Source organism: Corella eumyota, chromosome 6 (genome assembly GCF_963082875.1).
Source record: "Corella eumyota chromosome 6, kaCorEumy4.1, whole genome shotgun sequence".
Classification (NCBI taxonomy): domain Eukaryota; kingdom Metazoa; phylum Chordata; class Ascidiacea; order Phlebobranchia; family Corellidae; genus Corella; species Corella eumyota.
The window spans coordinates 14891136-14904817 of NC_137495.1; the positions used below are offsets into that span (position 1 = coordinate 14891136).

Sequence of the window (13682 nt, forward strand, 5' to 3'; positions counted from 1 at the left end):
TGATCCGAAAAAAAACGGCGATCGGCACATCACTAATTATTAAAATACTGTAGAAAGTTTTTTTGTTTTTATGCAACTATGCTTTTACAATTATTAAAATATTTAAATGTTAAAGACATGATTTCTATAAATTGATTTTTGGTTGAAAAGGCTGGGTTTGATTCCCACTGCTGGCATTTTGTAGCATTCGTGTAAGGCCTGAGATTCTGGGCATGGTAACTCCATTTGAATTGGCTGGGAAACGAAAATTTCGTTTCGAAAATCGTTTCGCCGAAACAAATTTTGTTTCGCCGAAACGAATTTCGTTTCGAAGAATAAATAATGTTTCGAAATGAAAAAATTGTTTCGAAATTTCGTTTCGAAATTCCCTAGGTGGTACAAAGAGTAAATTTTTTTCCGATTTTCAATTTTTTTCAAACTTGATTTAAAATTATATTTTTATTGTAGTTTAAAAACTTTAAAGTATTTTTTTTAAATTTATATACAGTGGTAAGTAATAAAGCCTAAATAATGTTTATTTTTTATATGATTTTATAGAAAACATTCTAAAATTAAATTTTTATAAAATTTTGATAAAATAATATGTAAAAAATTAAAGTTAAATAAAAAAATGTATATACTGTGAACTTAATAGAAATACATTTTTAACTTATTATGGTTAAATTATTTTGATTGCCTGTTTTTTGTGGCATTTTATATATAGTTGTTATTTATAAATGCTAATTTTTGTATTCATTTATTATTGCTCTTAACCTTTTAAAATACTTATTTTTAGAATCATCATGTTCCTAATTATTAAGCACATTAAAGAAAGTAAATAAAAAACAACAGTTTGCAATTATTGTTAATTTTGTACTTATTTATTAGAATTATCCAGTTCTTAATTATTAAGCACACTGAAAAAAGTAAATAAAAAACAACAGTTTGCAATTATTGTTAACTTTGTACTAATTTATTAGAATTATCAAGTTCCTAATTATCAAGCACACTAAAAAAAGTAAATAAAAAACAACAGTTTGCAGTTATTGGTAATTTTGTACTTATTTATTAGAATTATCAAGTTCCTAATTATCAAGCACACTAAAAAAAGTAAATAAAAAACAACAGTTTGCAGTTATTGGTAATTTTAATGTTTTTGAAAAAAATTAAATTGTTTTTTTTAAGGCCAATTTTTAACCAAAATAAAGGTAATGAGAAATTTTAAAAACCAGAAAGTACACATTATTAACATTTTTATATTTAAAATGATTATGATAAATTTATTTATGATAATGGTTAAAAGCAGTTAGTTAAACAACTATTTATAATAAAATATATGTATAGTCAATAGAGGTAATAAATGGACAGTTAAAATTGGGAGGTAATTAGTGGACACCATTCCCGTTTTTTTTCAGGGTTTTGTGGTTATATTATCTTAATAGTAAGGCTTAAATGATTAGCATTTTTTTTAATTATATTTTCAGAAAAAAATTATGTTGTTTTAAAAATTAAAAAAAAATTTAAATTTTTCGAAATATCTGAATAATTGAATTGACAATATAAACTAAAAATATTCCTAACCATATAAAGCTCAATGTCACACTTATATTTGCATCACAGTTTTAACAATATGCCTCCAAATATTACCTCCACACTATTATGATGAATGGGGGAAATTATTGGATGCATTTTATGAAAATTTTTTTGTTTTTTTTACAATGCAAACTAATCCTACAGTACCTTAAAATAACAGTTATTACAAAAACACTAATTAACATTAACAACACTCAAGGGTTTTAAAAAAAAACAAAGGAACAACTGTTATAAAACTCTTAATTTAAAAATGCCAAGAAAGTATTTGTAACAATATTTACAAAATCAATTATCTAAGGCAAAAAATCATCACGAAAGAGCTTTAAGAAACTTACTTTTTTACAAAAATAAAAGCATCAAAAGAGAAATCCATGTGAATGAATAAAAAAATTATATGTTAGTTTTTTTTTAGTATAAAAAGTTGACAGATAAAGCATATGTAAAACCCGCGAATGTTAGGAAAACATGAACATTAAAAACATAATAAGTGGAGATTATTTGTAGTTTATAACTTTAAAAAAAGAAGTTTAGTCTCCCAGGAGCAGTTTTCCATATTAAAAATATGTTCCACCCATGCATTTATTACAAAAAAAACATTACAGACCCATAAAAAATGAATATGGCCTTATGAAAATTGTAATGAGTATATGTATTTCACGTCGTAAATGAAATTTTCCTTTCTACATATCTATTTTATGTTCTACAAAAAAGCGTCCATTAATTTCCTCCCAGGTGTCCATTAATCACCCCATTTGCAGGGGTAATAATTGAACAAAATATTTGACTTAAAAATTAAAACAAAAAAGTGATGGCCAATTTTATCAAAAACATCCAATAATTACCTCCATTGACTTACTTATACATTGCAAATTTTAGATCATAATTTAGTTTTATTTTTAATACAGACGATTAATTTTTTTTTTTAATAACTTAAAAAAGTTTTCTTTTTTTCTTTGGCGAATAAATCTCGCTATCTGAAAATCTTTTTGTAGGAGAATCTATAACAAAAAACAGTTCATTTTACAAATTTAATCACAGGTATATATTTTAATATATATATTTTAAAAAAATTATTAGTGAACTTACATTTAGTTATAAGACAAGCATCATAAAATCTTCGGTCATGAGGCCACCTTACAAAAAGTTTGTCCTCTACTTTAATATTGTGGAAATCTGCAAGTTTACTTCCATCTATTTTTACGTCACAAGGGCGATAAACATCCAGTTCCAAGTCGTCATCGATGAATTTGACTCTTATAAAGCGTTTAGAGGTATCTATGCAATTAAAATAACAAAATTTACAACCATAAAAAGTAATGTGCAATTTAAACACAAAAAAAATATCATTTTTTTAAAATGACTTTGTTATAATATAGTAGCATCTAAATTTATTATTTAAACTTTAACAGGTTAAACTAACTGTAAACAAATCACATAGGTAGTAAATATTAAAGTGCTTTTTATTCTACAGCAGTATATTAATATTGACTAAGTTATTATTTCTTTGAGTATTAAAATTAATTTATTTCTTATAGTAAAAAAACAGATATAATATATTCATGTCCATTGGCTGCAATACAAATGACAGTTTTAGACATTCCACAACATGGCGACAATTCCACAACAGAAAAAGCTGTTTTCTTAGCGACATTTCAAAGAAACTTGCTGACATTTCAAGCATTAATTATCGCGAAATTTTTTAGTTTGCATATATAACTATCAATTTAACGCCAAAAATGCAGCATTTTGCAAATAACTTACAGGTGCGACATACACAGCAAAATTATAAATGGGGGTGCATGCACCCTCAGACATGTAACATGTCTCCTTGACCTTCAATAAATTTACATTACCATTTATTTTCGGTAATGTAATACTTAACTTTAATAGGAGTCAACCAATCAACCAACCACTGCACATACCCAAAAAAATGAAAATCAAAATAGAATGTAAAAAACTATAAAAATATATATTTACAACTCTAGTTTAAAGGTTTAAAATGCCTAGTTGGATATCATATATTTGTAAAATGTGCACCAAAAAGCAGACATAATTAACAATTTTAATTAATTTAAAATATAAACACTTCACAGATAAACTACATTTTTCAAACTTAACTTCCTTAATTTTTGTAACATTTTTCATAATCGTATAAAAAAATGATTTTAAATCTTTATTTTATTCTGTGTATTAATTCATGACAATAAACTGTCTCTGGTACACAAGTTATTATTCAATTTCTGGTTTAACTATTCTTGTAAATTAACCAAGTAGGCCATAATCTGTCATATCAAATTAAAATAGAGCAGCTAAACTTTACAAAACATTACGCTATGAAAAAATAAAACGCCTATCTTTGTCATATATACAGTTTTCATACAGTTGACAAAATTTGTTTAATGTTTGAATAAGGCATAAACAACAACAAAAATACACTTACCAGATAGAGGATTGTACAGATTATCAATTTTCGTAATTTCGTTTTGTTTTTCCATTTTCTCAAATAATTCTACGGAATATATAAAAGTATAACTGTTTATGGTAATTTTTTAAGGTTAATAATAGTAATGCTGCTGCTTTAGTTAATTGGCTTTTTTGTGATATTTTTTTACCAGAAATTATTGTTATATTATTTTAATCATACTGCTATTTTTACTCAGTTAGTAACACAAACCTGTTGCTGGTGGTGTAGTTGAACCACAGTACTCCTCTGAGTTATTGCTAGTATTGTCATACAATATGTTATGTAAATTCACTCTTACTTCATTCAAGTTATAACCAACTGTTGTTGTTTCCTCTGCAATAAAAATAATTTATTCTATTTTTAATAAAAATAATGCTTTTATTTTTATAAAATAATAAATTAAAAACCTAGCAAGCAATTTTATTTTTAATCAAAATTTTATTTTTACATATTACGCTACTTATTACAAACCTGTTGCTGGTGGTGTAGTTGAACCACAGTACTCCTCTGAGTTATTGCTAAAATTGTCATACAATATGTTATTTGAATCCACTCTTACTTTATTCAAGTTATAACCAACAGTTGTTGTTTCTTCTGCAATAAAAATAATTTATTTTATTTTTATTAAATATTATATATACAGTGCATTCACCTTAAATTGCAACTAAACAAGGTAGTACTACTCTTATTTTTATAAAATAATAATTATTAACCATTTTTAATAACTTATAAATATTTAAATTAAAAAATTAGCATAATATAAATTAGCCCTATTGATTATAAAAGGCTTTTTTATAATTTTAAACAATAATTTAATTTTATGTTGATTTTGTTCTGTTAAAAGATATTAAAAGCTTAAAATCACATCTTTTACTAATAAACTACAAAATGAATGAAAACAGTTTTTTTAAAAAAAAAACACGCAAAAAAGATTTAGAAATTTGTATAAAGCACATCGTTTAAACAAAAAAAAAACAACAACTTACTTGGAAACGAAGCTCTGGAAGTCGAAGCTGCATTTTTTAGATTTGTATCCTCCATGTCAACAGATTCTTAAAATAAATTGTTTTTAATTATTGAGTTTGATACATTTCGAGGTATTTATCTTTACGGTTTAATTAATAGTAAAATCGTTACATTTTACAATTAGTTTTAAATTGACTATATTAATTTGATTATAAGACACTCTTTTATTAAATCCTTAACTTTACTATTAAAAGATTAGGCTATAAATAATCTTAGAAGTGGTTCTTTACCTTCAGCTATTTTTTCTAAATATACTCTGGCATTTTCTACAATTTGGCCTGGGCTTGTTATGTCATAAAATTTATCTTGTACCTCGACAGAATGACCTTCAGCTCTTGCCACTGCTCTTTGTATTACCTTCGATTTACCACCCACTTCTCTTGTTATTAACTTTCTAGTTTCTGTTACATTGATTCCCTTTCCAAAATAATTTTCAGTGACCTTTTTGTAAATACTATTAAATTGGGATGCAGTCATTTTCTCACCAGTGTTATTGCCAAAAAATGAAGGAAATGCTCTATTAACAAGAGGAATTTTGTTGCAATTTTGCAAGTAGGCCCAAATATGATCAGAAACAGCAATAGCATCCTTATATTCTTTGTGTTTAAATACTATACATGCATGACGTTTTCTTTCTTTTTGATCACTTACTAACACAGAAAAGTTTCCACTACTTGTTTCTTCACAATCTTTAATTTCCGATAACAACATTCCTGTGAAAACACTTGATCTACAGCCTTGTGAGCAAATAATTCTAACAAAAATGTCCCCACACAGTTTTTTAATTTCTTGACAATTAAGGGATCCACATTTTTTATTTCTTAAAGAATTTAGAAACAATTCTTGAGCTTTTATATATTTTATAACAACTTTTCCAGGAAAAGCACATTCAGCAAGTGCTCGACGAGATCTATCTTTAACTAATTTTTCCCTTTTTTCTTTTTTTGGTCGTTGTCGCTGAAGCCATTCCTTAACAAGTTTTAAAAGTTTGGAAACAGAATATTCACGAAACAATTCTTCATACTCAATATCCAAAAAATAAATAAAATTTTTTAACGTTGCTAGATAAGAGTATCTGGTAGAATCTCGGCCATCCTTGCATACTTTTTCATGTAGAGTCTTATAAATTTTTTGTGGTCGTTTTAAGTCGTCCAGACTCGATAGTAGGGTATATATTTGACGTATGTATGTTTGGACTTGAGATTTACTACCGGCATTTCTATGTCCACTTCCCATAGTTAAAAGTGTTGTTTTATAGTTTTCCAAAACATTTTGAAGGTTAATGTTTATTTTGCTTTGAGCAACAACATTTTTGAATTTTTCAGACCCCTTTTTAATGTTTTTATGTTTGTTAAGAACATGACTTTCAATTCCCAGTACTGCAACTTTACAAATGCAACATATATTACCAGTATAATTTTTGTAAAAACCAACTCTATTGCGTTTAGCAAACGAATCATACATAAAATCTTTTTTATCAATATCTTTGTGTTTTTTTCGATGATGAGTCACATTAACAAAATTTTGCCCACAGTGAGGACATTCCCTTATTTTTCTAGTTGCAGTTTTAAATCTAGTTTAAAAAAAGATTTTATGTGTTTTATATTTTAGTATTAAAATGTATCACAAAACACTTCTACAAAAAGTTTAAATAGGCTATATCAGTGGTTTTTAAACATCAAGCAGCTCTCTCTCACTAAAAATTAAAAAAATCCTGTCTTTCCAATTTTTAATATCTAGAAGTAGTTGTAATTGTGTGTACTTTATGATAATAACCAATATAACAAAACCCCATTATTAAAAAGACAGTTACCCTACTATATAACAGTTTTTTAAGAAAAAAATACTAGTTTAAACATAATAGATATACCCAAAACTAAAAAATTTACAAACCTATTGGACTGTGAGGAAGAACTTTCACTATTACATAATTCTTTCTTAAGTTTTTTTTTAGAATTTATTAATTGATAACAATACCTGAAAAAAATAATTAATTCGTTTTAAACTTCATTTAATAAAATGTAATGGAAGTACAAAAAACTAAAAAATCATTAAATATTTAATTTAGTATAAGTTACTTTTCACTGAAATTATTATAAAATTGTGAATTAATAAATACCTTTCATCATCAGATGAACATTCAATACAGGATAAATCATTGCCATTATAGTTATTCCTTTTTAACTTGTAAGATCTACATGGAAATAAAATGCCTTTTATCATTAAAAGAAGAATATTTTAAACATAAAAAATACTTAACAAAACATATCCCTGGAAAAAAATGTTACTTTACTGAACATAGTGGGATATGTAGTTAAATTATTTAAATTATAAAATAGTTCAATTTTTTTCACTTAGTTTACCAATAAATAACCTTTTTTTATAACAAAACTTATTTAGAACAAACTAAGTATTAATATAATTCAAAAAAATAAAAATTATTTTTCAACAAACCGCAACGAAGACTCAATATCACTACTGGAACTGCTTGATGATGACCTAAACCACCACGATTACTATTAATTTCATTTTTTACTTTTTAAATATATCATCGTTTAACTCACCTAACAGAAGATCTTTTTTTACTGACTAAAGTATGAGAAAAGCGCTTTTTTTTTCTTCGTTTCTTGTATTGGTACCTAGTAGATTCAAAAAGCTAAGTTTATTTTTTGTAAATTCTTCTTTTGTCTTAAAAACACAACAAATAAATTTTTTATATTGAAAATAATTATATATTAATCAATGTATATATACTCCATTCTCAAACAGCAATATGCTTATTTGGGTGTTTTTAGAAAATTTAGTAATTACTATTACATTTCCCTTGCAGAATCATGTACAGAGCTTTCACTATTTGATGAAGATTTCCAACATTGATTTTTATGTTTTAGTTTTTTATGCCTGGTGAAAACAATGTATCTACTTTACAAAAATAAGATAACACAAAAGAATAACTAAAAAGTAGATATATATATAACTTTGTAAACAACCCAAGTTTATATTTAAGTTATTGCAAATAATTTTTTTTTTGTAAGGTAAGCATGCACAAAAAAAGTTATCATGCTGTAATAGGCGTTTTAATATAGATTTTGACTTAAGTGCAGTCGGTATTAAATATTAATTAGAACAACTAAAAAAATATTACAGTCAAGTAGCCTATCTAAATTTTAGTAAGAACAGCCATAAATTAATGCAATTATTGGCAAATAAATAAATTGTGACTAACTGGATAAATTTTTGTTCATTATCAGTATTCGAATCACTTGAAGAAATACCTCTGAAACAAAAATGCATACTTGTACAAATTGACATTTTGATAAAACATTACAAATAATTTTAATATTAACGAATGTCTTAATATTGTTCTCATATTTATCGAACCTTGAAAAAAATGTTTTTCTTGAATGTGTCTTTCTAAAAAATAAATAACACTGTTTCATTAAAATTATCGATAACAAACACTAAAATATATCGGTATATATTTCGATCCGTACTTAGGTCGATGCGCACAAGGCGATCTGTACTCGGGTTCAAGTCCATTCGTACTTGCATTGCGTCACCCTTTATATAATTCAGGCGCATATACATGCCGAATCGGTTTATTTAAAGTGTTTTATCTTAGTAGAAATGTGCGATAAGTACTTATATATGTCGTACTTAGTATTGTTAATAAATTTTAATACAATTTAAGTGAACAAGTGTACCAAAAAGTCAGGCCACAGAATTTGGCGTATGGCCAATAAGTATGCTTACACCATTTTAATCTACAAAAAAATAATGATTAAAAGGAAATCTTGTTATTAAAATATATGGTGTTATTTGTTTTTTGTTATGTTTATGAATTGTAAAAAGTTTTACCTTGAAATTATGTATTTATGCTTAAAACAAGACTATTAATACACAAAGTTTTTTTTTATGTAACAAAAAAGTGTTCGCTGGTATGTTATAAAAGCTAATCACCGTGACAATAATTTAAAATGAATAAGGTCAACTGATAAAAATTCCGATTACACGTCAAAGCTATTACCCTTATCTTACGTCTTGGTTGCGATAATGGTTAAAAGCAGCTGACAAAAAAGATGTAAACAACACAATAATTTATCACTAGAAACATTGAAAAACACATTTACTAAAGCATATATCCAACATTTATTCGGTAAAAAATAGAAATAGATTATAACTAGCAACATATCATATTTACAAATAACGTAAAAAAGACCGAGTTTGGATCGCCCGTTGATACAAAGGTTTGCGTAGCGGTCCAAAAGGCAAAAAATCACCGCAAAAAAAAAATTGCCGTTGTTTCGAGTACAGACCGCTTTGGTGACATAAACCGGGGTATGGATCGACTGGCAATCACTTATAATGCCTGTAACATTTACATCCAATTCAGTCAATCAGTTAAAAAATAAATTAATAAAAATAAAGTTTAATGACAAACAGAGTTTTAGCACTTAAAATTGCACAATACAATAAAATTCTGAGTTATATAGGACTCGATGGACTAGTAAGATAGTACAAATCGTGCCTTATAAAACAGTCAGACAGTAAGAGTAGTCAAAACAAAAAGAAAATAAAAAACATTACCTTCCAAAATTCGTTTCCTTATTCATTTTTGATTATATTAGTTCAGTCAACTATAAATAATAACCTAATTTATTACCAAAAACTGAAATAATTCTTAGCAATTATTAAAAAAATAGTTCATAATCGCTCTGTCGTTGGTCAGTCTGTCAGTTGGTAAAAAGTATGCATCGCAAAAAAAATTCACAAAACTTGTTACTAAACGTTAGGGGGCGCAATTTTAAAATAATTTTTAATCAAATTTATTTTGATTCCGATTAAATTAAATTGACTTTATTACTTTTTGTATGCCTTAGTTGTATATATTATTCGAAAGAGAGTAAAAAAGTGTTAGATAAACTAACCCTTATTTGGTTTTGACTCTCTTTTTTATTTTTTTACATAAGATCGTAATAATAAAGCCTGCTTGTTTTTTTGCCGCGTGATTTCGCACATCTACATTCATGTTATAATAATTTCATTTAAATTGTCAAAAATGATTACTAAGTAATAAAATCCGTTTTTGTTTGTATAAAACAAAATTATTTCTAAAAACAATTTCGAAATTTAAAACACAGTTTACTCTTTAAAACAAATTTTGTTTCTCGAAACAATTTTGGAAACGAAATTCGTTTCGGAAACACTTTTCGAAACAAATTTTGTTTCTCGAAACAATTTTGGAAACGAAATTCGTTTCGAGAAACAAATTTTGTTTCAAAAAAAATATCGTTTCGAAAATTGTTTCGTGAAACAAAATTCGTTTCGAGAAACAAATTTTGTTTCGAAAATTGTTTCAGAAACAAACTTTGTTTCAAAAAGTAATTGTGTTCAAAATTTTTGGTAACTGTAGCCTATCTTATAAGCCAGCTTATAGTTCTTTTAAATAATTTATTAAGTGTTTAACTTTAACTTAAAAAAATATATACAATATTTAAATTAAAAACAGTTAAAAGTTAAAAGCCCTCTTTTAAACAATTTTAGCTATGTTAAGTTGTTACTTGATAAGTCTTGCCGACAACAGTCAGACAGTATAAACTTGAATAAATTTTTTTTGGACAATTCTTATACTGGTACTTCATTTACTAAATAAAATTTTAATATGCAGCAGTCAGACGGTAAACAATCTGGCGTAGTAAATGTCTAACTGTATTTTCAAGAATAGTTTTGTAAATTTCTTCTCTGACTGTCTGAACAAAATAAATGGTAAAATGTTAACAGGAAACATGGAAAAAAAGGTAATGCCCAGTTTATACCGGTACCTATAAACTATACAGGTTTGAATGGATTGTATATTAAATGGTTAGCGAATGGACCGAATCGATCAAATGGATCGATCCATTCGGTTCATTTGCTATCCATTTGTTATACATTTGATCCATTTGGTCCATTCGATCCTGTATAGCTTATAAATACCCAGTTTATACTAGTTTTTGACATTTAATTTTTAACAATCTTGTTACTTTAATTTGTTTTTGACAGTCTTAACAACATAAGACCTTAGCAAGGTAATATATATGTTATATATTTCAGGAACACTTATGCTAAAAGAAAAAGGTTTTCCAAAAAAGATACAGTAACTGAGATACACCATTTCTTAGAGTTTTTGGTGATTTAAAAACCAAATTTAAAAATCGACAAACCTTGTGATGAAGTATTTTTTTCTTGTTCTATACGGTATGTTGATTTTATTTTTATAGATAGAACCAACATATAAATCAATAGATTAAGATGTATATATATGATATTTAATTAAAAAATAAAAATTTATCTACTCAATGACATGTTTAAAATAAACAATATAGGCCTATATAATATATACATTTTGTTGAAAGAATTGGAATCACATCTAGTTTATAGTTAGAAAGAAGTCATAGAATTGTAAACTATAAGAACTTAGCATTTAAACAATTCACTGCTATTGCAAGCATTTTGACCAAACTTTTGTGGGGTCTTGTTTGTTAAATTTTTATTTTCATGATATTTGCAGATTTTCTTGCTAGGTAACATTTTCGTTTACTAACGACATATGCCTATAATTAACAAACTTTTTAATTTAGCTCTCTACGTATTAGCTGTCTCCATATTGTAAATGCTAAATTGTTTTTTTACAAAATAAGTTAAAATGAAAATAGTGTTATATAGGCTTAAATAGGAACAGTGGTAATTGAAAAATTAGTTCGGAAGAATAAAAAGGTCAACAAGCGCATTATATGAGGAAATTATGCATTTCAATTATCATTTTTTTTTGCAGAAAAGACGTCACGACCCCTGTGTGCTACATTTTAATTTGCCCATTTCTAAAGTAAATTTAATTTGCAATCGAATGATGGTGATGGTTAGACTTTGGCACAAAAGAGATTTAATATCTTACAAGAACATTATATGTTAGGCAGGTTTTGGATAAAAATTTTGCAACTCTGTGCAAGCCTAATTGTTTACAACCGAGCCATTTGCATTTTCTTCATATAATACTTCTGTTGTCTCCTTAAACCCTTTTGTGTCAACCTGTAGGTAGCATCATTTAATTGCTAGTTTTTCTACATTTTAAGTACGATCATTTGTTTTATATTTAGTTTAGGCTTTTAACATCTTAGCATACATTATAATTACCTCACCAAAGCAGTTTGTGACATCATTTAAAAAAACACTCTGAACTTTTTACATGGTGTCGCTATTTTTCAAGATATAAAAATTTGATTTTGTTATTAATATAATTAAATTCATATTATTAAGTTATTTTAACAAGATTTATTAAAATAAAATTTATTTTTAGGAATAAGTTTACACTCTCAATAATAATCTTTAAAATGCTGTGTTGAGCTGAAGACCTTTAATTTAAGGTAAGTTGTTTAATTTTACTGATTGTTGGAACTGAGAAAGTAAATATAGCGAATTTATATTTGTTGTTTATTAAAATATGTTGCCACAGTCATTAAGCGAAAAAACTCAACAATATTAAATGCTAAAAACAAATAATAAATGAAAAAGTGTTTGTTAATTAGTAATATTTTAATTGCATGTTATGAAATGATAATTTAAATTAACATTATTATGGTTTAGAATCTTCAAATACCAAACAAATTGTTATTGTCAGTAATATTAAATTTTTGCTTCTAAATTCTCTGGCTGGTTTACGGCTTTCCAAAATTCTCTCTTATGGGGAAATACTTATGGAGAAATTGTCTTGTCAGGATTACGGCTCTCCTAAATTCTCTACTATGGTAAACGACTCGTTGTTTTGTCTAGAGCCGGACAACATGAACCTTAACATTCTGTATTTTGCTTTTTAATTTTTTTTTCCATATTTTATTTTTCAACTAAATCTAGTTTTAAATTGCTATGGTGTTTAGTACAAAATTTTAAAATTTTTGTTTCACCTTATTTAGATTATTCTACTGAAAGACTTCATTGTGGTCAATTTTAAGAAATATGAAAACTGGAATTAAAAAAAAAAACTGCTTAATTTTATTAAAATGTTTTTAATGTTAAGCTTCTATTAAGTGCTGGATTTTAATTATTTTTTTGAATGTTAAACTTAAATTAGTTATAACTTATTCAAATTTACCAACTGTATTGTACCACGATATAATTTTGTATTAAAAAGTGTTAATTTTTAAATGGAAACAAAATTTATAAAATACAACTTTATTTTCGTTAATGCTTATGATTTTTTTTTCTTAATGACAAGCTATGTGCTATGTTAACATTTTAAAAATGTGTATGTTAAGTGTGATTTTGTACCAATTTCACCAACTGTAATTTAATGTTCTCGTATTTACCAACTGTTATTTCACCAAAAACTTTTGACATAAAATAAAACAAAGGTGCATTAAACGAAGATGTTAGGCACGAAAAGGTACATAACCTGATTTTAGATTGTGTATTGCACCAGTATGTGGTGTGTTCACTAAGGTAATTTTAATGTATTTATAAATAAATGCCATTAATGGTAAATTCATCAGGCAATTTGCGTTTATAAATTATTTCCCGTTCCTTCCCTCATTTTCCAGTTCTTTTATTTTCCGTTCCTTCATTTTCTCGTTTCCTCATTTTCCGG

At 26.2% G+C, this 13682-nt stretch overlaps 1 protein-coding gene and 1 long non-coding RNA gene across 7 annotated transcripts; one reads left to right on the forward strand and one right to left on the reverse strand.

Annotated features, from left to right (window-relative positions):
* Positions 1-941: 941 nt before the first annotated feature.
* LOC145755003 (uncharacterized) lies at positions 942-9793 on the reverse strand. 5 transcript variants are annotated; one of them, XM_082571196.1, is made up of 15 exons: positions 9726-9793; positions 8444-8476; positions 8289-8339; positions 7880-7963; positions 7627-7701; positions 7517-7561; positions 7182-7256; positions 6956-7039; positions 5293-6635; positions 5023-5088; positions 4508-4630; positions 4247-4369; positions 4013-4081; positions 2659-2847; positions 942-2570 (listed from the first exon to the last, which is right to left on the reverse strand). In XM_082571196.1, coding segments are annotated over exons 4-15 (2262 nt in total). In that variant the 5' UTR covers positions 7882-7963; positions 8289-8339; positions 8444-8476; positions 9726-9793; the 3' UTR covers positions 942-2502. The 5 variants fall into 5 exon arrangements, with proteins under 5 accessions (XP_082427322.1, XP_082427317.1, XP_082427320.1 ...); XM_082571191.1 differs by having other exon boundaries at positions 9650-9793; XM_082571194.1 differs by having other exon boundaries at positions 8444-9431; positions 9650-9790.
* Positions 9794-10340: 547 nt separating this feature from the next.
* On the forward strand, positions 10341-13468 carry LOC145755333 (uncharacterized). 2 transcript variants are annotated; one of them, XR_014284195.1, is made up of 6 exons: positions 10341-10860; positions 11156-11299; positions 11877-12136; positions 12399-12465; positions 12686-12846; positions 13012-13468. It is a non-coding gene; the product is annotated as an uncharacterized LOC145755333 (long non-coding RNA). The 2 variants fall into 2 exon arrangements; XR_014284196.1 differs by lacking the exon at positions 11877-12136.
* The last annotated feature ends 214 nt before the right edge of the window (positions 13469-13682 follow it).